This window comes from Hyperoodon ampullatus, assembly GCF_949752795.1.
Source record: "Hyperoodon ampullatus genome assembly, chromosome: 11".
NCBI classification, from domain to species: Eukaryota; Metazoa; Chordata; class Mammalia; order Artiodactyla; family Ziphiidae; genus Hyperoodon; species Hyperoodon ampullatus.
In genome coordinates, this window is record NC_136924.1 from 34,793,090 (window position 1) to 34,816,421 (window position 23,332).

At 57.0% G+C, this 23,332-nt stretch overlaps 2 protein-coding genes across 3 annotated transcripts; both read left to right on the plus strand.

The window, feature by feature from the left end:
- Positions 1–699: 699 nt before the first annotated feature.
- SH3BP1 (SH3 domain binding protein 1) lies at positions 700–13,066 on the plus strand (the record flags this gene model as incomplete). 2 transcript variants are annotated; one of them, XM_079714585.1, is made up of 18 exons in its annotated part: positions 700–758; positions 1,914–1,956; positions 2,189–2,293; positions 3,482–3,558; positions 3,866–3,977; positions 4,069–4,145; positions 4,643–4,781; positions 5,338–5,406; positions 5,558–5,648; positions 6,073–6,218; positions 7,180–7,291; positions 7,660–7,741; positions 7,832–7,912; positions 8,426–8,542; positions 9,091–9,188; positions 9,523–9,688; positions 10,713–10,806; positions 12,871–13,066. In XM_079714585.1, 18 exons carry the CDS (start codon positions 700–702, stop codon positions 13,006–13,008), a joined length of 1,806 nt encoding a protein of 601 aa, XP_079570711.1. In that variant the 3' UTR covers positions 13,009–13,066. The 2 variants fall into 2 exon arrangements, with proteins under 2 accessions (XP_079570711.1, XP_079570710.1); XM_079714584.1 differs by lacking the exon at positions 12,871–13,066 and adding an exon at positions 12,213–12,828 and having other exon boundaries at positions 10,713–10,807.
- A 2,484-nt stretch (positions 13,067–15,550) lies between these two features.
- PDXP (pyridoxal phosphatase) lies at positions 15,551–20,868 on the plus strand (the record flags this gene model as incomplete). The annotated part of the gene is made up of 2 exons (XM_079715554.1): positions 15,551–16,124; positions 20,552–20,868. 2 exons carry the CDS (start codon positions 15,551–15,553, stop codon positions 20,866–20,868), a joined length of 891 nt encoding a protein of 296 aa, XP_079571680.1.
- Positions 20,869–23,332: the final 2,464 nt, after the last annotated feature.

The following is a 23,332-nucleotide window of genomic DNA, read 5'->3' on the forward strand; positions in this document are numbered from 1 at the left end:
GAAGTGAGTCCAGAGTTCCAGGGAGTTGTCCAAGGGCACACTGCAGCAGCGTGGCCCCAGGAAGCCAAAGCCTCCAGCCCATCTTCCAGCAGGGGAGCAGGGGTTGACCTTTAGCTCAAGGTGACCAGGAGGTCCTTCCGGAAGGGAGTCTAGCACAGCATCCTTTGGGAGGCCTAGATGGGCCTGTCCTTGGCCTCTGCCTCCTAAACATGGAAGGCTGTTTTCCCTTTAAGAGGGTGCCAAGGTTATTTATACCCAGGGCTTGCAGGCCGGCGGGTGGGGCAGGAACCCAGGAAGCCGGGCAGGCGCGGTGGCAGGAACGGGCTTACCTGCTTCCCGCCACCGGGGCTGGGCGGGGAGGAGCGGGGAGGAGGGGCCGCGCGCACAACCTGTGGATCTCCAGGCGGCCGGCGGACCCACACTCGCCGGGACCGTGGTGGGGCGCCGTTGGGGGGCCCGGAAGACGCGAAAGAGCGAGAAAACAAACTTGGAGAGAGGAGTGACCTGGGGGCCGGGGGCGGAGTCGCCAGCGGGGGAGGAGAGAGTGAGCTGCAGCGGAGCGCGGCTGGCCCAGGAAGCGGAGAGCGCCGCCCACCCACCCGGGGCGAGAGAGGCGCCGCGGGCAGAGGCAGGCTGGGCCGGGGGCTGCCGGGCCCTCGACCCCCACCGTGACCCCGCGGCCCCCAGCCCGCCCCCAAGATGATGAAGAGGCAGCTGCATCGCATGCGGCAGCTGGCCCACACGGGCAGCTTGGGACGGTGAGTGTCAACCCCTTCCCTTCCAGTCCCATTCTCACCCGGCAGGACCCTAGAGGAGGTGGGAGGTCGGGGGGAGACTGAGGACAGCTGGACGGCCACCTTCTGACTGGCCACCTCTTTTCCTCCCCTCTGAATGCCACCCCCTCTCCCAGCCAGAGCAGGAGGGGCAGGCGCTGGCCTTTGGGGGAAGGGGCACCCCTACCCCTGATTGGAGGGTGGGTGGAGGATCAAGGATGCTGGGTCTTCTCTGTCTCCATGAGCCCCTGAGTGGACGGTCCTCCCTGGCCTCACTTGTTCCCTCTGCACAAGGGGGGACTGTTAACCATCTCTGGTTGCCTGCGGGGGAGGGACGGTCAGGGCCCCAGACCTTGGGGGAGCAGCAGAGATAGGGTCCTGGCAGCGATGGGAGGAGGGGCCGCCCCTGCCCTGCCCTGCGCCACTTCCCGCCGCCCTCCAGCCCAGAGGCGTCCTTGCTTCTCTGTCTTGCTTCTGCTTCTCTCAGCCTCAGGTGGAAACACCCCCACATTCCCACCACAGCCCCTGAGCTGGTGGTGTGGAGGGCGGAAATGTGGGGAGCTCCCAGTGCCTGTCTTCTCTCCTCTTCCCCCTGCGCTGGGAGTTTCTCATTCTCTGGGCTCAGGGGAGGGAACTGGGTGTCCACAGACCTGCTGTAGTCACACACTGGCGCAGATGCCTATATGAGCGTGGGCAGTCCGGCCACCTTGCTCTGAGCCTCAGTGTCCCCACGTGTCCCCGGGCAGGGGCCCAGGACCTGCCCACCACCACAGTCCAGAGTCCTTTGTAACCAACAGCCCAGGAGTCTGAGCTCGCACACTTCCTGTTCTTGGGGCAGCCCAGGCCTCCTCTCCCCAGGTCAGCAGAAGAGAGAGGCGCCCCCAGTCCCTGCTTCGGTTTCGTCCGCCCACTCTCGGGACACAGCCCTGGGTGGAGGAGGAAAAAGCCTGGTATCCTACTCCCGCCCCCATGGAATGTGTTCTGACTGGGATGAGGCAGGCGGGCCACCCAGGGCAGCCTGACTGGGAGGGGCACTGGAAGCATCTGGGGTTCAGGTGCCCTGTTTGCAGTGGGGGGGGCAGGAGGAGGCGGGGGTTTCCTAACCTGGGCCAGCTCAGCAGAAGCTGTCTCCCCCTGCAGCACCCCGGAGACTGCCGAGTTCCTGGGGGAGGACCTGCAGCAGGTATGTGCCTGGGCCGGCAGCGGGTGGCAGGGCAGGCCCATGCAGGCTGTCAGCAGAGGGCCAGGCACGGATGCCAGTTGGGGGCCCGAGTTGAGTCATTACCACGCTGTTGGCAATGGGGTCCCCAGGAGGAGGGAAGAGAAAGGTAGTTCCTGCTCTGGGGGAGAGCAGGACAGTGGGGCGTGGGGGACAACAGCCCCCCACGATCCATAACCCGTGGACCCCCTCCCAGGTGGAGCAGCGACTGGAGCCGGCCAAGCGAGCAGCCCACAATGTCCACAAACGGCTGCAGGCCTGTCTGCAGGGCCAGAGCGGGGCGGACATGGACAAGCGGGTGGTGAGTGGGGGTCCCAGGGAGGAGGGGCCTGGGCAGGACACCTCTGTCCAGTGGGGCAGCGAGGTCGGGGCTGGGGTCTCCCCACTAGTCTGAGTCTCTGGCACCAAGGGGGTGGAGACTGCTCTGTCCCAAGGCTCCTCCGGCACCCCACTCATGATATCCTATTTCTTCCCCATCCCCTTCTTGACGCCGCCCGCCTGCACCAATCTTCTGAGCCAAAGCCAGGCCTCTGACAGCACCTGAACCTCTCTGTCCAATCAGCACCCAGAGCAGGTGCTCACAACTGGGCAGTCTGTGAGGGCTTCCTGAAAGAAGTGGCATTTGAGCTGGATTTTGAGTGTTACTCACTGGTGTTAACCAGCAGCCAGTATTTATGGACTGATTACTGCTAGTCTGTTACTAGGATATCGCCAGTATTTATGGACTGATTACTGCTAGTCTGTTACTAGGATATCTCCACGCATTGCCTCACTTAATGCTGAAAACAACCTTAGGAGGAGGCTGCCCTTATTAGCACTGTGTACCGAGGAGGAAACGGAGACAGAGAGGTAAAGTGATCCACTCAAGGTCACACAGCTAGTAAGTGGCAAAACTGAGATTCGAACTCTGGTCTCCCTGACCTAAGCTGGTGCTCTCTACAATGCTAGGTAGGAATGTGGGGGGCAAACTTGTAACTGGGCAACAATTCCGTGTGGCCAGAGCAATAGGGAACCGTGGAGGGTTTTGAGCTCCGCAGGGGCTAGGTCAGCCACAGGTGCCCTGCAGCAGGGGAGAGGGCCCACTCTAGGTTGTGTTCCTGGCTCCTCCACCCTCCCTCTAACTGTGAACTGGGGCAAGCCCCATGCCCTCTGTTTTTAGTTTTCCATTCAGTGATGGGACTTGGTCCATCACTCCTTCCTGCCCAATCAAGTGGCTTCTGGGAGGGGGTAGGGGGACCTCAGATGGGTGGGGGCTCTGTACATGGTTACGGGGAGCTGTCACCTCCACCGTGCCTTGTCATCATCCTGCTTCTACTCTCACCTGTGTCCGTGGCTCTCCTGGGTTCCCACATCCGCTGTCCACGCCCAGGGCCTTGGTGGGCATTCTGCCCCCAGGAGATTCGCCATGTGCTCAGGCAGGGGCGTGGAAGCAACCCAGTGGGCGAGCACATGCGCTCACGCTCACAGCCGACCCTGCCCTTCCCTGCAGAAGAAGCTTCCCCTCATGGCTCTGTCCACCACGATGGCCGAGAGCTTCAAGGAGCTGGACCCCGATTCCAGCATGGGGTGAGCACGGACAGGGACCTTGGCCCTCACCTGGAGATGCCAAGGAGGTATCTGGGTCAGGAGAGGGTCCCAGTCAGGGAGGGCATCCGCGGTGGAAGGATGACCAGGCTGGGAAGAGTATCTGGGCTGGGAACAGTGTCCAGGTCAGTGAGGGTGGCCAGGCCTGCGAGGGCGTTGGGCTCAGTGAAGACGAAGGAGAGATAGAAGAGACGGGGTGATGGGGAGGGAGGAGGCCCCCCTGCCCAGTCTCTCCAGAGGGGGGTGAGGGGCTGTGGGAGCCCGGGCCCACTGGGTGCTGTGTCCACAGGAAGGCCTTGGAGATGAGCTGTGCCATTCAGAACCAGCTTGCCCGCATCCTGGCCGAGTTTGAGATGACCCTGGAGCGGGACGTCCTGCAGCCGCTCAACAGGCTGAGTGAGGTGACCCTGCCCCCTCCCTCTGCCCCCAGCTTCCCCAGCCTCCAGCTCCCACCTCCGCAGCCCGCTGAACCCTTCCTGTGCCCGCCCCCAGGAGGAGCTGCCAGCCATCCTCAAGCACAAGAAGAGCCTGCAGAAGCTGGTGTCTGACTGGAACACACTCAAAAGCAGGTGGGAGCCACAGCCTTTAGGTGAGGTTCACACCTACTTCAGCCTACGGATGTGGCCACAGAGCTTCGAGGCCCTTCCCCCACTAGGAGGACGCTGCAGGGCCCACTGAGTACAGTGTGTGTCCTTGTACACACGCCTGGTCCTTAGGAAGACATATGGGGACAGTGCATGTGAGGGTGCCTCTGTGCGCGTATGTGCATGTGCTTGTGCCAGCTGGAGTACCCAAAAGCCCGGGATAGCCATAAACCTCCAAGATCCCTGGTTGGCGGGAGGGGCCCCACCCTCCACTCTGGAGGTGCGTGGCCCTGATCACCAAGCCCACCACAAGGGGGTGCACCAGAGCACTCTGCCCAGGGTGGGCAGAGACCCAAGGCCAGTTCAGCTCTGGGATTTGCATCTATAAATTCCGGAATCCTATGTGGTCAGGCCTATGGAGGGGCCCTTGGCTCTGGACATGCGATGGGGACGTAACCACCCCACCTTGGGATCATCCTCAGGCTCAGTCAGGCAGCTAAGAACTCAGGCAGTGGCCAGGGCCTGGGTGGCGGCCCGGGCAGTTACACCACCACAGCCAACAAGGTGGAGATGCTGAAGGAGGAGGAGGAGGAGCTGAAGAGGAAGGTGGAGCAGTGCAAGGTGAGGGGCGCTTGGGGCTTCCTGGATGTGTGGTGGTGGCACGAGTGGGTGCTGTCCCCATTTCTCAGGTGACAAAACTGAGGCTCAGAGAGGTGACGTGACTTGCCCCAGGCCACATAGCTAGGAAGCAGCAGAGTCGGGATTTGAACCCAGGCTGTCAGGCTCCAAGGTCTGTGTACTTAACCATCACCTTGTAGCCACTTCTGGCTATACCATACGCATAACACCTGGGAGGGAGAGACGCCTGTTCACCAGAGTCTCAGTGCGCTTGCTAAGTGAGTGAATGAATGAAGGGTGGGTGAACAAATGAGGGGTGAGTAACACAAGGCACTGTGCTGAGGATATAGGGACACAGAGAAGAGGACTAGAAGCTGGAAAAGCCCCTCAGGAGTTCAAAGGGGTCCCTGCGGGCTGGCCCCAGGAACAAACCGTAAGCAGAGAGAGGAGAGCTGGTTGTGACCCTCCCCGTACAGCTTGGGCAAGTCGCTATCCCCTCCAAGCTTCCCCGCTGGGCCCCAGCCTCGCTGGTATAAGCCCTCCCCTCTCTGTCCCCAAGGACGAGTACTTGGCCGATCTGTACCACTTTGCCACCAAGGAGGACACCTATGCCAACTACTTTATCCACGTGAGTCCAAGACCGGGCTCCTGCCACCCGGAGCTCAGGGGCCACTGAGACCCCCTGCGAGATGGTGGGAGGGAGGGGTCTGCGTTTGTGGCCCCTGGGGGAGGCTCAGCTTCCCTCACTTCCCCCCGGGGGTGCCCCCTTGTCCCCATAGCTCATGGAGATTCAGGCCGATTACCATCGCAAGTCTCTGAGCTCACTGGACACGGCCCTGGCTGAGCTGAGGGAGAACCACAGCCAAACAGGTGGGGACACAGGCAGGCCCCGACCCCCACCCCTGATCCCCACCCTGCTTGGGGCACGTTAAGAAGCTTGCACTCCATCACGAAAGGCAGCAGGGAGCCAGGGATGAGTTCTGAGCAGGGGAGCGCTCAATTAGATTTGTGATGAAGAGATTGCTCTGGCTGCTGCGTGGAGGATGGAACGAAGGGGCAGGACTGGAACCCTGCTAGGAGGCAGAAGGGAGGGGACGGTGTCCCGGACTGGGATGGGGGCAGTGGAGGTGGGCGGATTCAAGAGATGTGTTCGATGATTTCAGGATGTGTGGCATGGGTGGTCAGGAGGGAGGTGGTAGCCCCTTGAGAACGTCTGGGGTTGCTCCTGTCTGCCCTGACCTGGGTGCTCAGAGGTGGGAGGACCCTGGGCCGCTCATCTGTCTCATCCCTGCAGACCCCTCCCCCTCGATGATGGCCGCCCCCTTCTCCAGGGTGTATGGGGTGCCTCTGGGAACCCACCTGCGAGAGCTGGGCCGGGACATCGCCCTGCCCATCGAGGCCTGCGTCATGATGCTGCTTTCTGAGGGCATGAAGGAAGAGGTGGGGCTCACTGGGGTGGGTGGGGAAGGAGCACCAGGGCCCTCACTCGGTCCCACACCTCCCACACGCTGCCCGCGCTGGGACCTGTAATCTCACCATTAGCGTACAGGTGCTGGCAGGAGGCATGGCCTCCTGCTGCTGAACTGATACCACCTCCCACTTAACGATGCTCACGTGGGCCGGGCACTGTGCCATCAGCCCTTTGTGCTCCTTGTTCCAGTGGATTATCCCAATAACCCTTGGAGGGAGCCCTCATTGGCTCCATTTTGCAAGGGGGAGGCAGAGGCCAATGGGTAGATGTGCCCAGCAGGTGAGAAGGTGGCAGTGAAGCCGGAGACGCCACATGAGTCACAGCCACACGCTGCCCTCATCCGTCCTTTGCACCTCGGTCGTGCTAGTGTATCGGCTGCTTCCTAAGGACAGACCCTTAGGAGGTGGACCACACCCAAAGACAGACCTAGGCTTCAGGACAGTCCTGCTGGGCCTCCTGTCTCCCTTTCACTCCTAACCAGACTCCTGTCTCCCCATGACTTTTCTGAGCTCCTCCCAGACTTCCCTTTTTTTTTTTTGCGGTACGTGGGCCTCTCACTGTCGTGGCCTCTCCCGTTGTGGAGCACAGGCTCCGGACGCGCAGGCTCAGCAGCCATGGCTCACGGGCCCAGCCGCTCCGCGGCATGTGGGATCTTCCCAGACCGGGGCACGAACCTGCGTCCCCTGCATCAGCAGGCAGACTCCCAACCACTGCGCCACCAGGGAAGCCCCTAGACTTCCCGTTTTGCTCAGAATCTTAGACCTTAAGAGTCGAGAGGAACCACGAATACGGTGGTGTTCACTCTGCCCCCCAGCCCAGTGGGGCCCCCGAGGCCTACTCCAGGCCATGAGTGGGCCAGGGCCTCCCAACCGGGGTGTCCTGCCCCGCCCACCCCTCCGTGATCCCCACCTGCCCCCTCTCGCACCTCAGGGCCTCTTCCGTCTGGCCGCCGGGGCCTCGGTGCTGAAGCGCCTCAAGCAGACAATGGCCTCGGACCCCTGCAGCCTGCAGGAGTTCTGCTCTGACCCCCACGCTGTGGCAGGTACCTGCTCTGAGGAGCCCTGGGTAGAGATCCTTCCCCCCAAATCCCTTCCCTGAAGCTGCCTGAAATGATCCCATGATAGTTTGGCTTAAGGCCTGATAATCTGCCAAGAAGACATCTGAGGAGACATAGGCGTCCTTAACGTTGAGGTCCATGGTGAGCCCCCTGAAACGTGTGTATGTTTTTCTGTGGACAAGATCACTAGGCTTCATCATTTTCTCAAAAGGGCCCGTGGCCTAAAGAAATGATCAGACCTAGACACGTTAGTGTGAACAAGAGGTAAAAGTTCCTGACATGGAGAGAGCTGAGGACTGGGGGTAAAGTTGGGGGCTTGGAGGGCTGCATCTGAGCCCCCACCACCGCTCCAGGTGCCCTCAAGTCCTACCTGCGAGAGCTGCCGGAACCCCTGATGACCTTTGACCTCTATGACGACTGGATGAGGGCAGCCAGGTGAGGATGGGGAGGGGCGGGTGCTGGGGAGGATGAGGCTGCAGAGGGGCCACCCAGGGCAGGCTCACCAGGTCTCTCCCCCGTCCACAGCCTGAAGGAGCCAGGAGCCCGGCTGGAGGCCCTCCAGGAGGTGTGCAGCCGGCTGCCCCGTGAGAACCTCAGCAACCTCAGGTGAGTCCCCAGCCCACACCCAGGCCTCCCCAAGCCAAGGCCCAGCTGCCACTTCAGGGCCGTGGGCTGGTGTCCTTGTCCTAAGCAATATTTCTGAAAATACCACTTTGATGTATTAACTGTATTTTTTAATACTAGACATCAAACTGAACACATATCTTGAACCTTGAAGCCACACCACCCAGCTTTAAATCCCACCTCTGCCACTATGTGGTCCTAGGCTAGCAATCTAACTCTCTGTGCCCCAGCACCCTCGTGTGGAAGACTTGGAGCATGACAGTCCCTGCTCTGTAGGGTGGCTGCGAGGTTCTCAACTTAGTGCCTGACACGTAGGTCGTGTTCAGTAGGTCAGCTAATGTAACGAGTAAAAATTTTCCTAAATGTCCTGTGTGGTGTCTTTTCCACTCGTTGGCAATCCCAGGCTGGAGAAGTCTCAGGTCTTGGGGGGCATCCATGGGTGTTCATGGCCCAAGATGCCCCGCCCCTGGTCCAAGTCCCCCTCCCACACCCTAGGTACCTGATGAAGTTCCTGGCGCGGCTGGCCGAGGAGCAGGAAGTGAACAAGATGACACCCAGCAACATCGCCATTGTCCTGGGGCCCAACCTGCTGTGGCCCCCTGAGAAAGAAGGGTGAGTGGCCACAGATTGAGGGGAAGGTGGCAGTCCCCTCCCCCCCAACATCTGCTGCTTATTTTTCCCCTGAGCCTCAGTTTCCCCATCCTTGGAGTAGGTTGAGCGGCTGCAATTGTCAAGGCTGCTGTGAGGAGCAGCCAAAGGGATCGTGGATCCCATGGGGCTTTGGAGATAGGCATTCTGGGTAAAGGCAGTAATGGGGTGCTTGGTGGCCTGCTACGGGGAGCTGGAAGCCCAGGGATCTGATTCTAGCACCTCCTCCCCGCCCCTCACCTTCCAGAGATGGGCCTTAGGAAGTCACTCTGGACCTTCATTTCCTCGTCTGTAAATTGGAGAGAAACTAGACAAACATTGAGGATTTTTGCTTTGGGAGTTAGATGAGATAATAAACGGAGAAATGTTTTGTAAATTGTAAAGTGCTGTGATATGTGAGGGGTTGTTATTCACCTGATCCTTGTGTCCCCAGTGCCCAGCAGAGGGCCAGAGAGTTGGGGTCACTAGACTTTGCTAAATGATGACTCACTTTCACTCTCTTTTTGTCCCAGGGACCTGGCCCAGCTGGACGCAGCCTCCGTCTCATCCATCCAGGTGGTGGGCATGGTCGAGGCTCTGATACAGAATGCAGACACCCTCTTCCCTGGAGGTAAAGCTCCCGCCTTTGTGAACGTGTCCCTTTTTGTGCCTTCATCTGCCCAGCTTGGTGCCCTCCAGACTCAGCTTCAGTCCCTGGCAACCCTGCAAACTCACCACAAGGCCTGGAGGAAATGGCTTCTCCACTCTGAGCCTCAGTTTCTCATCTGTAAAATGGGCGTGATGATGCCTGCTTCGTGGGATTGTTGTGAGGCCCACCTGGGAGTGGGAAGGCGAAACATGGTCCAGACAACATCCAGAGAAAGGGAAAGTGGTCCCGACACCGGCTGAGGAGGGGAGGCCTGCGGAAGCTCTCTAAGTTCAGATCTGCTCCCTTCTGTCTGCAGATATCAACTTCAACGTGTCAGGCCTGTTCTCAGCGCCTGCACCCCAGGACAAGGTCAGCGACAGGCCGGCTTCTGAGGAGACTCCATCGATTGCCACACCCACCCCGGCCACTGTACCAGCTCCAGCTCCGGCCCCTGCCTCAGCCTCAGTGGCTCTCAAGGAAAGGTAATGACTGATGGGTATGAATGGCCCCTGTCCTGGCCTTGAGATGCCCAGCCTGAGACAACATCTCTCAGGGTGTCCAGTAGCATTTTAGGAAATATAATTATTATATTTTCATCCCAAATACCAGGTTTCCCAGTTTGGAGTGGGTAGGATAGAGACCTCAGAGGCATATTCTTCTCAACCTCTGATGTGTTCGCTTCTGTGTTACATGGTTCTTTACTGAGCACCTACTGTGTGCCAGGCGCTGTTTCAGACCCTGGAGATTTAGGGAACTAGGGAACTGATCATTTTGGAATGTGTAAATTCTGTACCTTCCAGTCTTCTCTTTGATCCTTTAAATCAGAAGGTTTAACATGGTGCCATGTTGCCTCCATACCCAGCGGGTATTGATCAGTTATCACAGACTGCTGGGGCCCCAACCATGAATTTCCTGAGATGAGCAAGACAGACAAATGCTGCCCTTAGAGCTCGCATTCCAGGGAGTGGGGAGACAGAATCAACCAGAACACTGATGAAGGCACAGTGTAATGTCAGGCGGTGATGCGTGCTACGAAGGACAGTAGAGCAGGGTCGGGGGGTCGAGTAGGGAACAGGAGTCATGCAAGGGGAGCTCAGGAAAGGCCTCCCCAAGGAGTAGCCAACGGAGCAGAGCCAGGAATGAGCCCTGGCCTCCTCCCCTGCTTCTCGTCCATTCTCTGGCTTCTAGTGGCCAGAACATCCCGTAAAGATCACATGGAGGCTGAGAGTTGAGATACAGGGGAGGCCCTGCTTTCTACCCCACATCTTGGTCACATGAGGGACCTCAGACACTGTCGCAGTGTCACGCAGCAGCCAGGGCTCAGTGGATACAAACTCTGGCCCATGCCAGAAGCATCTTATCAGATCCCAGGCCCAGCCACAAAGTGGTGGAGAGCAACTCCTGGGAGGACCCAAACTCAGCCTGTTGGCTGGGAATCTCCCCAGGATTCCAGGAGTCCTCTGGGAGATGGCCAAGGCTGACCCTGACCCTCTCCTTCCCTCGCAGGGCAGAGTCTGAGACACCCCCCAGACCAGCCTCCCCCAAGGTCAGTAGGAGCTCCCTGGAGGCAGCCGCCCCAACAGAGGACATGGCTCGGAGGAGTGAGTTGGCTGTGGGAGGAGAAGGGGGGCAGAGGGTGGGCAGGGAAAGGGGGCGGGCAATCCCAGACTGTCCCATGTTTTCAGACAGCCAGGGGAGACCAGGAATCCAGGTGGCTAAGGGCCCAGCTTTGCTGCCGGACACTCTGGGTTCAGATTCCAGCTCTGTGACCTTGGGCAGGTGACTTCACCTGTCTGTGCCTCAGCTTCCTCCTCTGTGTAATGGGACAGTAACTGCACCTGCCTTTTAGGGCTGTTTGGAGAATTAAATGGTGCTGCCTGGCCCATACCCAGCACACAGTAAATGCTCGATAAAGGTCAGCGATTGAGTGTTGGGGGCGGTGGAGTTCAGTCCCTCAAGAAGACCAGGGATCACAGAGTGAAGAGGGAGGATGGGGTCTTCGAAAGACAGCGAAGGAGGGCGGTGGCGGTGGTGGTGGTTTGGTAGCCTCCTTCTGAGCCCCTTTGGTGCATTCACCTGTTCAGGTGGCCTAAAGCCAGGCAGGTGAGAAGGCCAAGGGTTCAGGTGGAGAGTCTGCCAGGGTAACTAGGACACTTGGGACACCCAGCCCAGGAGGCTCTAGAGTTTTCCACCTGGATGGGAGTAGATGGGCCAGCAGGAGCTGGCAGGTCGCACAGGGATCTTCTTACAGGAGGGGGCTTCTAGCCACCTTTCCTGGATGGGGTGCAAGCAGGATGTTTGCTCACTGGAGCACAAGTCAAAGGACGGTCACAGCATCACCTGCGCTGGTCCTCACGTCAGCCCTGGGAGGTCAAGGCTGTCATCTTATCTCACCGATGAAGAAACTGAGGCTCCTGGGGGCAAGTGATTTGCCCAGGTCCTCCAGTGGGTGGAGACAGAGCTAGGACCAGGGTCCAGATGTCCTGCCCCACCTAGCCCCTCGGCTGCCTTGTGAGGTTGGACTGTGCAGGGGGATCTGAGCGCTGGGGTGGGGAAGTTCTGGTGGGCTTCTGAGAGGAGGTGAGGAGGACCCAGGTGGCAGGTGGAACAGGCAGCAGTTCTTTATTCAGCAACTCTGTACTGAACACCTACACTGTGCTAGCCAGCTGGACATCAGCTGGCCTCGCTTAGTTTACATTCTAGTCAGGGAGGCAAGCAATAATCGAGCAAAATTAAAACTGACAAGATCATTTCAGAGGGCAAGAAGTCCCGTGAAGAAAATACGACTGGAAAATAACGCCAGTAACTGGGGCAGGGCGGGGGAGGGGCCCTCTAGCTGAGGACACACGTGGACCGAGGCCCGAATGGTGAGCAGCCAGCGTGGAAACTGTTCCCAGAAGAGCGAACGGCAGATACAGCAGATTCAAAGATCCCAAGGTGGCATCGAGCTTGGGGATTTGCCGCAGGCAGTGTAAACGCCTAACCACCCCTCTCCTTCCTCCACAGCCAAGCGCCCAGCGCCGGCCAGGCCCACCATGCCACCCCCCCAGGTCTCCAGCCCCCGCGGCTCCCCTCCAGCCCCACCCCCGCCCCCTGGCTCTGGCAGCCCTGTGACCCCCCGGGCTCTGCCCCGCCGTCTGGTTGGCAGCAGCCTCCGGGCCCCCACGGTGCCACCCCCATTGCCCCCCACTGCCCCCCAGCCTGCCCGGCGCCAGAGCCGGCCCCCACCAGCCTCCCCCAGCCCGGCCTCCCCGGGGCCAGCCTCCCTCATCCCAGTCTCTCTGAGCGCACCTGCCGTTGTGGACCTGGGGGCGGCTGCAGAGGAGGGAGGGGCCCCTGAGGCTGCAGGCAGGGCCCCCACTCCCCCAGTTATGCCCCCTCAGCCCCGGCCCAGGAGCCTCGCCTCAGAGACTGACTGAGCCAGCAGCTTCTCCCCGACAGCCCTCAGCATCCCCTCCTCCCCACCTTGTCTTCCTAGGACACAGCCCTCACCCCTCCCAAGGGGGTGAGGGCCTCCAGCCTTTGCCTACAAGTGCCTCGGTGTCCGCTGGGTCGGCCCCCACGGCAAGAGGACTCAGGACAGTCCTCCACTTCCAGACCTCTTACTCTTGGATTCACCCTGGGCTTGGGGGCGCCCCTCAGCCAACTCCCCACTCTCTGGCAGGGTCCCAGGGGAGCCACCGGAAGGAAGGAGAGGCTTGCCTGCTCCTACAAGACTTTTATTTTTCTCTTGCCAACATATTTTTTTGTAAGGCTGGTAAATAAATTATTTTGGACAAAACTGGAGCAGCTGCCCAAATGATAGTTTTATTTTCTGTTCTTGAAATAAAGAAGCCACTTTGATAAAGGGGGAAAAGTTACCTCTTCTTTGCCTCCTTTCTTTTTTCCTGTCTGAAATAATAACAGCCAACATTTTTAGCTCTTACTTTGTGCTACACATTGTGTTTTTCTATGCATGATTTCCATTTAATCCTCTTCCAGGGAAGTAAATCCCATTACCTCTTACAGGTGAGGAGACTGAAGCTCAGAAAATGACCAAGGTCACATGGCAAGTGAGGCATGGACCTGGCCCAGGTCTGCCTGATTCCAGAGCCTGGATCTGTCCCTCACATCCTGAGCAATTTATTTAACTTCTTGGAGTTTCCTTCATCTGTGAAAACATTTAACAACTTCCACCACAGAAATGTTGGTTTGAGGATTAAAAGAGACACACTTGTAAAGACCAAGGCACCGCCCTTGCACACAGAAGTGCCCTATAAGTGATGACTGCTGTTGCTGTTTCCCCCAACCTGTGGTGTTCTCTGTTCCCGGAGAAGGCAGGGAAGGCTCCCCTGTGGAGCAGGGATGGATCTGTCCTCAAATATTCCCTGAGGCTGCTCTGCGCCAGACTCTGGGCTAGGTCCCAACTCAGCCCTTCGCCCTAGGAGCTCCTGGGAACGGACGGGCAGGAGAACTGACAGTTAGAATCAAGTGTCATGGGGGTTCCCTGATGGTCCAGTGGTTAGGACTCCACGCTTTCACTGCCAAGCGCACAGGTTCAGTCCCTGGTTGGAGAACTGAGATCCCGTAAGCTGCTTGGCAAGGCCAAAAAAAAAAAAAGAAGTGTCATGGCACTGGGAACCCATCTTAGCCCACTTAGGGGCAAGCCAGTTAACCCAGACTGGTGTGTGTGCATGTGTGTGTGTGTTTATGTGTGTAGGGTGGACGTCAAGAAGGCTTCCTGGAGGAGGTGATATTGAGGGGGAGTCTTTCAGGAGCTGGCCAGCTAAAAAAGGGAAGAAGGAAGAACATTCCAAGCAAAGAAGACCACCTATGCAAAGGCCAGGAGCAAATGCCCAGGGCACTGAGGAACAGAAAATATCAGCCTCAGAGCCTGAGTGACAGGGTGTGGCTTTTCCCAGGTCTTTGAAGCTCCAGTTGCTCCTGGGGGTCAGACACGTCTTCAGAACCTTCTCAGAGGTTGGCAGACAACCTCAGAATTGTGACACATACCTCCGCAAGTGGGGACCTAGGCAGCTGGGTCCCATCACTGCCTTGGGCAACTGGCTACTGCTGCTCTGTCTCCTTCCCGCTCAGGGTCCTCGGGTGACAGGCTGCCTCTAGCCCAGTGCCTCTCCACTGTGGCCTCACAGTAGAATCCCTGGGTAGTTAAAAAAGCAAAGAAATTTTGAAATGCCAGGTCTCACCCAAAACAAACTAGAATTTCTGGGATCCTGCCACACATCGGTATTTTTTAAAAAACGTTTCTCAAAAGTCATGGAACTGGACTTCCCTGGTGGCGCAGTGGTTAAGAATGCCTGTCAACGCAGGGGACACGGGTTTGAGCCCTGGTCCGGGAAGATCCCACATGCTGCGGAGCAACTAAGCCTGTACGCCACAACTACTGAGTCTGCACTCTAGATCCCGCAAGCCACAACTACTGAGCCCGTGTGCCACACCTACTGAAGCCCACGCACCTAGAACCCGTGCTCCCCAACAAAGAGAAGCCACCTCAATGAGAAGCCCGAGCACCGCAAGGAAGAGTAGCCCCCACTTGCTGCAACTAAAGAAAGCCCACGCACAGCAACGAAGACCCAAAGCAGCCAAAAATGAATAAATTAAATAAATATTTTTTAAAAGTCATGGAACTGTACATTTAAGGTCTACACATCTTACTGTATGTAAATTATATCTCAAAAAAAAAAAAAAAAATCATTCCCCTGGGGACTCCACCGCACAGCCAGAGTGGAGAACCACTGGTCTAGACCAAGGGCTCCAGCGTCCGAGAGGACACCGTGTGCCTCTCTCCCCAACACACCCACACTCTTCTCAAGACTTCGCTCGGAACTGGTGTGATCACGGTTCAGAGGGCAAAGAGATTTGACCCAAAGATAACATCCCTTTAGCATCTGTATTCCTCCTAGCAACCAGCCGTCTTAAGCTTCTGATTGGCTGGGGAACGCGGAGCGGGCCATATTTTCTACTTCTAACTCCTTATTGGTCAAAAGGAGGGTCAGTCTCTCAGCCTCCCATCCTTGCAAGAAGACAGTAGGGCTGAAGCTCAGCGACTACTGGCCCAGCGGAACTAAGGGGAGTGACGAAGGACCAGGCTAGGCCGTCGTTGGTTCCTTTCCCTCGGTGGCGGCCGCGATTCCGCCCTTTTCTCCAGGTTCCCTTAGCTCGCGGCCCAGCTCCTCCCCGAGACTCTAGCCCCCATTGGCCGCGGGCCAGGCCGTGACCCCGCCCCCTGGCCCTTCCGGCGCTCCGATTGGCAGGTGCCGGAAACCAGCCAGCTGCGGACGAGCGCGCCGTGCTCGCGGAAAGAGAGCGACGCGGCGCGAGCGTGCGGGCAGCCAGCAGGCTGCATGGCGCGCTGCGAACGGCTGCGCGGCGCGGCCCTGCGCGACGTGCTGGGCCGGGCGCAGGGGGTCCTTTTCGATTGCGACGGGGTGCTGTGGAACGGCGAGCGCGCCGTGCCGGGCGCCCCGGAGCTGCTGGAGCGGCTGGCGCGGGCTGGCAAGGCGGCGCTGTTCGTGAGCAACAACAGCCGGCGCGCGCGGCCCGAGCTGGCCCTCCGCTTCGCGCGCCTTGGCTTCGGGGGGCTGCGCGTCGAGCAGCTCTTCAGCTCCGCGCTGTGCGCTGCGCGCTTGCTGCGCCAGCGCCTGCTCGGGCCGCCGGACGCGCAGGGCGCGGTGTTCGTGTTGGGCGGCGAGGGGCTGCGGGCCGAGCTGCGCGCCGCGGGGCTGCGCCTGGCGGGGGACCCCGACGAGGACCCGGGCTCGGCCCCGCGCGTGCGCGCCGTGCTGGTGGGGTACGACGAGAACTTCTCCTTCGCTAAGCTGAGCGAGGCTTGCGCGCACCTGCGCGACCCCGACTGCCTGCTGGTGGCCACCGACCGCGACCCGTGGCACCCGCTCAGCGACGGCAGCCGGACTCCCGGTGAGCGCGGGACTGGCGGGGAAACTGAGCTAGGGGGCGGCCTGCGCTTATGCCTCCACTCCTGCGAGTGGGGTGGGGAAGGGGCGTATCCAGGTGACAGGTGGGGAACAGGAGGGATGTGAGGGCGGTCCCCACCCAGCAAGAGCCCAAGATGCTTTCATGTCCACATGTGGTAATTCTTGCAACCGTCACCCTGTGAGGGGCAGCAGTGGGGTCCCGGTTTGACAGATGAGGAAACTGAGGCCCATTGTGGCTCAAGGAGTTGCAGGCGGAATCCAGGGCCCCAACTACCAATCCTAGCCTTTCTGAACCAGCCTCAAGGGCTCCTGTCATTTTCCCCACCCGCCATCGGGGTGAGGTCGGAGAGTTGGGGACAAAGCCTGGAAGGATTCCCCCACCACCACCACCGCTGGAGGTTTGGAACAGGAGTTTCTAGCAGCAGGTTGAAGGCAGGTGTGTAGGGAACACAGAAGGTGGATGGAGTTTGACCTGAGTTCCAGTTCCAGCTCCAGGGCTCTGTAATCTTGTTAAGTTACATAACCTTTGAGCATCTCTGCCCTGGGTGTAGAATAGTAACCATTACCGTTTCGCTGAGGAGAGAGTGATCAGGATGAGTGCCTGCTACATAGTAGGTGCTCAGATGATGTAAATTGTATCCAAGACCTCTCCTGTTACAGAGCTTTATGATGCACCTTGGTGTCTGTTATTTAGTTTCAGAATTATCCTGGAGATGGAAGTTATTGCCCCATTTCCCAGTTAAACTGAGGCTAAGAGAAGGGGAAGTGAGCCACCCAAGAAAGAGCAAGAGGATCTGAACTTGGCTCTTGAGGCCACCTTACCCCCAACCTCTAAACCCCACCCCCTCCATCCAAGGCACTCTTCACTGCTGTCATTTGGGAATTCAGATCTGCAGAGAAAGCAGGAGCAAGTGAGGCTCCTACATCTTGGAGGGTTCAAGTTAGACAAGGGCAGATGGTAGCAGAGGCTGACAGTAGTGAGTGTGTGTGTGGACAACCAGTCAATAAGCTGAGGGCAGGGACAGATCTCCATGACTCACTCCCTGCTGGCTGCTGACTCGATTGATACCGAATCCTAGGAGGGAAGGGTGGAATCGATTGAGGAGTAGACACAGTATTAAGATGGGTGGCAGGGAGGTCCTAGAGCTGAGGAGATCTGGGAAAGCTTCCTGGAGGAGGCATCTTGCAGGACAGGGCACTAGGGAATGGAACAGGGCTTGAGCCATGGCAGAACCCGTTCCAGGCTGAGAATCTTACAGTTCTAGGCCCCTCTTAGCTTTGCTGCATGACCACTTCAGTCTCAGTTTCCCCATAAATCCAAGGTGAGGGTGCTGGTCAGGGCTCCCAGCTGCACTAGCTCCTGCCTGCCCTAGGCCATGCTGTGAAAAGTGCGTTTCTTTGGAGGCCTCAAAGCTCAGGTTAAGGTTGTGGGTTCAGAAGCTCCCCCAGGGGCTCAGGAAGGATGGTGTGGAGGAGCTGGGGAGAGACCAGGCCCTGCCCACGCATGCCCCTTGGGTCTCAGCCCCCACCTGGCTTTGCCCGCCGGCTCTGCTGGTCATTCCCACAGCCAAGAGGGGGAGACAGAGCTTAACAGATAGAGTGCTGGTGTCCTGTTTGGGCACAACTGAATCATGCAGCTTTAAAAGTGGAATAAAAACACTAATAAAGGCCCCAATATGCATAAAATCTGAAATAATGCTAATCTCACCCCAGTTCCCCCTCCCCAGTCCCTATGGGTCTCCTAAATTGTGTGTTTACCTATTTACCATGTGGCAGCCACTTGAGCTGGCAAATAGAAATGCCTGTTGTCTTAGGAATACATCACCAGCAAAACATATGCCAGCCTTGGATGACAGGATGTTGAGAAGAGTGGGATGTAGTGGTCTGAGGACAGTTACGTTCATAGACTCCTCTGCTTGGATGCTCGCTCACCCAGGGTACGGATCTTAGTTTCATTCACTGCTCTATTCCCAGTGCCTCACACAGTGCCTGGCATATAGTTGGGCCTCAGTAATATTGGCTGAGTGAGTGAGGTGGGACATGGGGGGCCAAGAGGGGTCGGCTCCGACCTGGTAGGAAAGGAAGATGCTGGGACTTCCCTGGTGGCTCAGTGGTTAAGAATCTGCCTGCCAATGCAGGGGACATGGGTTCAAGCCCTGGTCTGGGAAGATCCCACATGCTGCGGAGCAACTAAGCCCGTGCACCACAACTGCTGAGCCTGCGCTGTGGAGCCCGGGTGCCACAACTGCTGAGGCCCACGCACCTGGAGCCCGTGCTCTGCAACGGGAGAGTCCACCGCAACAAGAGGCCCGCGCACAGCAATGAAGAGTAGCCCCTGCTCGCTGCAACTAGAGAAAGCCCCCGTGCAGCAACCAAGACCCAACACAGCCAAAAATAAATAAATAAATTTATTTTAAAAAGGAAAGGAATATGCTGACAGAGCTACTATTTTTTATTATTATTATTATTTATTTATTTATTTATTTTGGCTGCGCCAGGTCTTAGTTGCAGCATGCAGGATCTTTAGTTGCGGCATGCATGCGGGATCTAGTTCCCCGACTAGGGATCGAACCCAGGCCCCCTGTATTTGGAGCACGGAGTCTTACCCACTGGACCACCAGGGAAGTCCCCAGAGCTACCATTCTTGAGCTGAGAAAATCACTTTGGGGTGACGCAGTTGAGCCCTTCCCATCCTGGAAGGAATTTCTAACTAACAGGGCAAATGGCTTTTCTTCCCTACCCAGTTTTCAGGAAAACAAGCAGGCAAGTTCTAGGTCAGAGGTCAGGGAGACCTTCCCATCAGGGTTGCTCTGGGCCAGCTCTGCCTTGATCCTAAGGAAGTTCTTCCTCCTCATCTGGGGGCCGCAGGGCTGAGGATTCTTCCTGTTTGTGCACCTTCTGTGTCTTCGGCTTAATCAAGTTGAGTGTCATCCCCTGTGAGAAGGGAGACAGGAGGCCCAGAGCATTTGGGTTCAGACCATTGGAGTACTGATGTCTAGTAACTGGAAGAGTCTTGATTTATGCCTTTTGCCAATTTCTGTGGTTTAAGTACTCCCCCCACTGTGGCTGATTTCAGCCTACCAACGTGAAGTCACCTCTCATCATGGGGTTGGGAAGATACGTACACACCATTCTGTAGTATTTCCATCATTAGGATGCAAGTAACCTCAAGAGCATAGATAATGGTAAAATAATTAGGAAGTGATGAGTTTTGAGAATTTATTACCTTTGTTTTAAACATATTTCACTTGTTAGGTTTATATAAGTTGACTTTTAATAGTGGCTTTGTTTAACCACCAACTCATTTCAGAATTCCTGAAAATGAAACATTCAGCACTCCCAAGCCAGTACAAGCTGGCCCTGCACATGTCTGGGTCAGACCTACCTGAATGCATATCCTTTATCTGCCACTTATTAAGCTGTGCAACCCTGGACAAGTTACTTAACGACACTGAACGTCAGCTTTCTCATCTGTAAAATGGGCGTTCATGAGCTCCCACACAGCCCCTGGCACTTTAGAATGTGCTCATCATTAGTGAAGGTAGAACATTCTGGCACAAAGATGTACCCCTGAGACGGGCACAGTGGACTCATTGTGTGGGACAGGATGGTACTGGGCTGGGAATTAGCCTTTTCTAAACAGTCCTCCTATTGTTAAACACTTGGGTGCGTTCCACAATTTTGCTTATTATAGTTACTGAGGCCACGGACATCTTCAAGCATGTAGCTGTTTGTCTCCAGTTTGAATTCTCGCCTTGTGATCACTTTCCCAGTGGAGGCTGACTGGGTCAGAGGTGCGAACATTTCTGTGCCCTGCTGTGTTCCAAAAGGGCCGTGCCAGTTTCCGATGCCAGGAGCACACATTCTTGTAGCAATGACTACAGCTGCTGTTTGTTAAGGGCTTTTCTGTTTCCAAAGCATTTGCCCCTGTGGTGCTCACAGCACCTCTTTGAAGGTAGGCATTACTTGGATCCCCCTTTCCAGTGAGTCTAGGGAAACTCAGAGAGGTTGGCTTGCCCAAAGGCGTGTGGCTGCCTGGGTAAAATTGTGAACCGCACGCAGGGGTGACTGAGCCAGGCCCAGTTACGTGCAGTGGCTCGTTCAGGCCTTACAATACCCACATGAGATACTGCCATTGATATCCCCATACAAGAGATGGGAAAACTGAGGCACAGGGAGGTTAAATAGCCTGCCCAAGAAAGGTGGAGATGGGGTGTGAATGCAGGCATCTGGTTGCAGAGTCTGTGCCCTTAACCTCTACACTAAGACTTGGAAGCAGGTGACCTTTTAACTCATTTCAGTGCCTAATTTGACCCCCGTGCCAAGCTGCCTCGATGGGAATTTCAGTTTCCGGGCCTGGATGCTTTCCCCGCTGCCACCCGCATTGACCGAGTCTCCATGTCCCTGCAGGCACCGGGAGCCTGGCTGCCGCCGTAGAGACAGCCTCAGGCCGCCAGGCCCTGGTGGTGGGCAAGCCCAGCCCCTACATGTTCGAGTGCATCACGGAGCACTTCAGCGTGGACCCCAGCCGCATACTTATGGTGGGCGACCGCCTGGAGACCGATATCCTCTTCGGCCACCGCTGCGGCATGACCACCGTGCTCACGCTCACAGGCGTCTCCCGTCTGGAGGAGGCCCAGGCCTACCTGGCAGCCGGCCAGCACGACCTCGTGCCCCATTACTATGTGGAGAGCATCGCGGACATGATGGAGGGGTTGGAGGACTGAGCCCACATGACCAGCAACTGCGGCTGCAACCCTTGCTCACCCTGTTCCTGTAGATGGAGGTGATGGGCCAAGAGCTGCATTAAGGGCTACCAGCTCCCTGGCCCCAGTTTCTACCCTGGTGGGGCTGGAACCCAGGGAAGATGTCAGGGCCCTCGGACCCCCTTCCAGCAGTGGCTGGGCACTCTGCTGTCCCAGAAGCTTCCCCCCTCCCTGCCACTGGTTTACTCTGGCCTGACCCAGCCAGGTGGCCTTATATCCTGCCCTGTGACCTCCGCTTGTTTAAATCTGGGCCCTGCTGCCTTGTGAGGACTCCCCCAACCCTGAGCACTTAATCCCCTACCTCCTCCCTGGGGCCTCTAGGGCTCTACCTGCTCCTGGGTCCTGGCCCTGGGTTCCTATTGACCAATCAGAGGTCTAGGTAGCCATGAATCATTGTCCTGAGCCCTGAATGGACCGATCAGAAGGCTAAGTGATAGTGACTCGTTGCTGTTGGGTCTTGAGTGGACCAATTGGGAACCTAAGCGACAATGACCCTTTCTTGTCCTAGGTCCTGGGTAGACCAATCAGGACCCCAGGTAATAATGACCCATTAGTCTCTTGGATCCTGAATAGAACAATCCAGAAGTCTGAGAGGCAGTGGCCTCTTGACAATCTGGGTCTGACTGGACCAGCCAGGGGTCCAGGTTTCTGTTCATAAATAAGGGTCCAAGTGCTGAAGACACCCCTCCTCCACAAAGGGGGCCACTTGGTTGCTCTGGGGGCTTCTGTAGCTGAGAGCCCCACCCTCCCTGATCATGGTACCAGACCAGTGTTGACGGTGGTCACAGCTTGGGAGGGGGGCTTTTGTGGCCCGCCCCCCGTGCTGTCAGTGTTTGCTGTGCCACCTCTCCCCCGCGCCCACCCCCAGCTATTTATTTATTATTGCGTGCCAGTGATGGTGGGCATGGGGGCTGGGCCTTCCCTGCCACCTCCACGCCTGTTGTAACCAGTCCTCCCGTACTTAATAAAGTGCGAGTGGGAGTGTCTGTGGGTTGAAGTCTGTGTCCAGGGTGGGGCGGGGGGAGGAACCCCTGCCTGAGCCTGCTCTCCCCGGAACTGGCCCACCCGTTTCGTGAAATGATTCACCCCAGTTCCAGAATATTCTCTGTGTGCAGTGGTACCTTAGCACAATAGCACTTTATGCCTCACTGAGTCTTTATATACCTATCTGTCTCAGTCCTTCAGAAAATCCAGCAAGCTTGCATTACTCATCCCACTTTACTCCTTGGGGAATGAGCATCATAAAGGTGATGTTAAGTTAAACACAAGGGCACACCCCTAGAAAGTGAGATGACCTGAGGCATGATCTGAACTTGTGTTGGGAGGCTGCGGCCCCTCTCTGTGGAGACTGAGGTGCGAGACCGGTCCTCACCCTCCAGGAGCTCAGCTGAGATGCTGCGCACCCGCCTCCATTTCAGGCATCCTTCACACCTGGGCTGCTGCTGTGAACGTCTGCCCTGCTGGCCTCAAGCATCCCCAGTGCCTTCTGCAGAGCAGGTGGCCATCTGTGAGCCGGCTGAGGGTAGGACTTCGAGGTCTGGAAAATTCTCTTCAGTATGATTCTTCTGGGGAAGAGGGAGTACTTGACTGAGCCTGGCTGCATCAGGAAGTGGGAGCAAATGTGCTCTTGTGGAGACTTCTGGTTGTGACAGATTTGGCTCAACCTGGCTAAGGCATAAGAGAGTTTATTGGCTGCTCCATGAGGTGGTCCAACACCCTCCAGGTGCATCCCTCTCATCCTCTCACTCTTCTGGGCTTTGGGTGTGAAAGCGGTTGCAGCTATTATGTGATCGCAAAGCATGGCCCAGTATATTTCTCTTGCTTGTGACTCTGCTTCAGAAACATGGGAAGAGCTTGTTGGGGTTGTTTCCTCCAGACCTCTAAAAGTTGCAAACCAACAGAAAAAGTCTAAGAACAGCACAGTGAAAACCATATGGCCTTCACCTAGACTCCCAGCTCATATTTCAGGAAGCTGATGACATCAATCCACAAAATGAAACAACTCCTTCACATTATACCCCCTGGTTTCAATAGTTACCTAGTTTTGCCTCCCTTCTCCCCCACGCCTGCATGTTGACTACTTTCTTGGTGACCAGAGGCCTTAGGGGTACTTTCTCTTGTCCCTGCCATAATTTTTTCCTCTGGGGGTGGCTCTGAAACAGTGGCCAAAGCTCAGACTCACTGAAATCTGAGCTTGGTCTAGCATCAGAGTCCCACCCAGCACTCTTTTTATTTCATCTTAGCTATTACAGATAAGCATAACCACAGGACTGTAAGTTTTACTTTTTTCGCAATTCCTTATGCATCAGTAAGCCAGCTCCCCAGGACTTGGAGCCATGTCTAAATTCCATTGGTAACGTTAACCTTTTTTAAAAAAAAAAAAAATTAGTTAAGAAAGCACATAATCTTGGGACTTCCCTGGTGG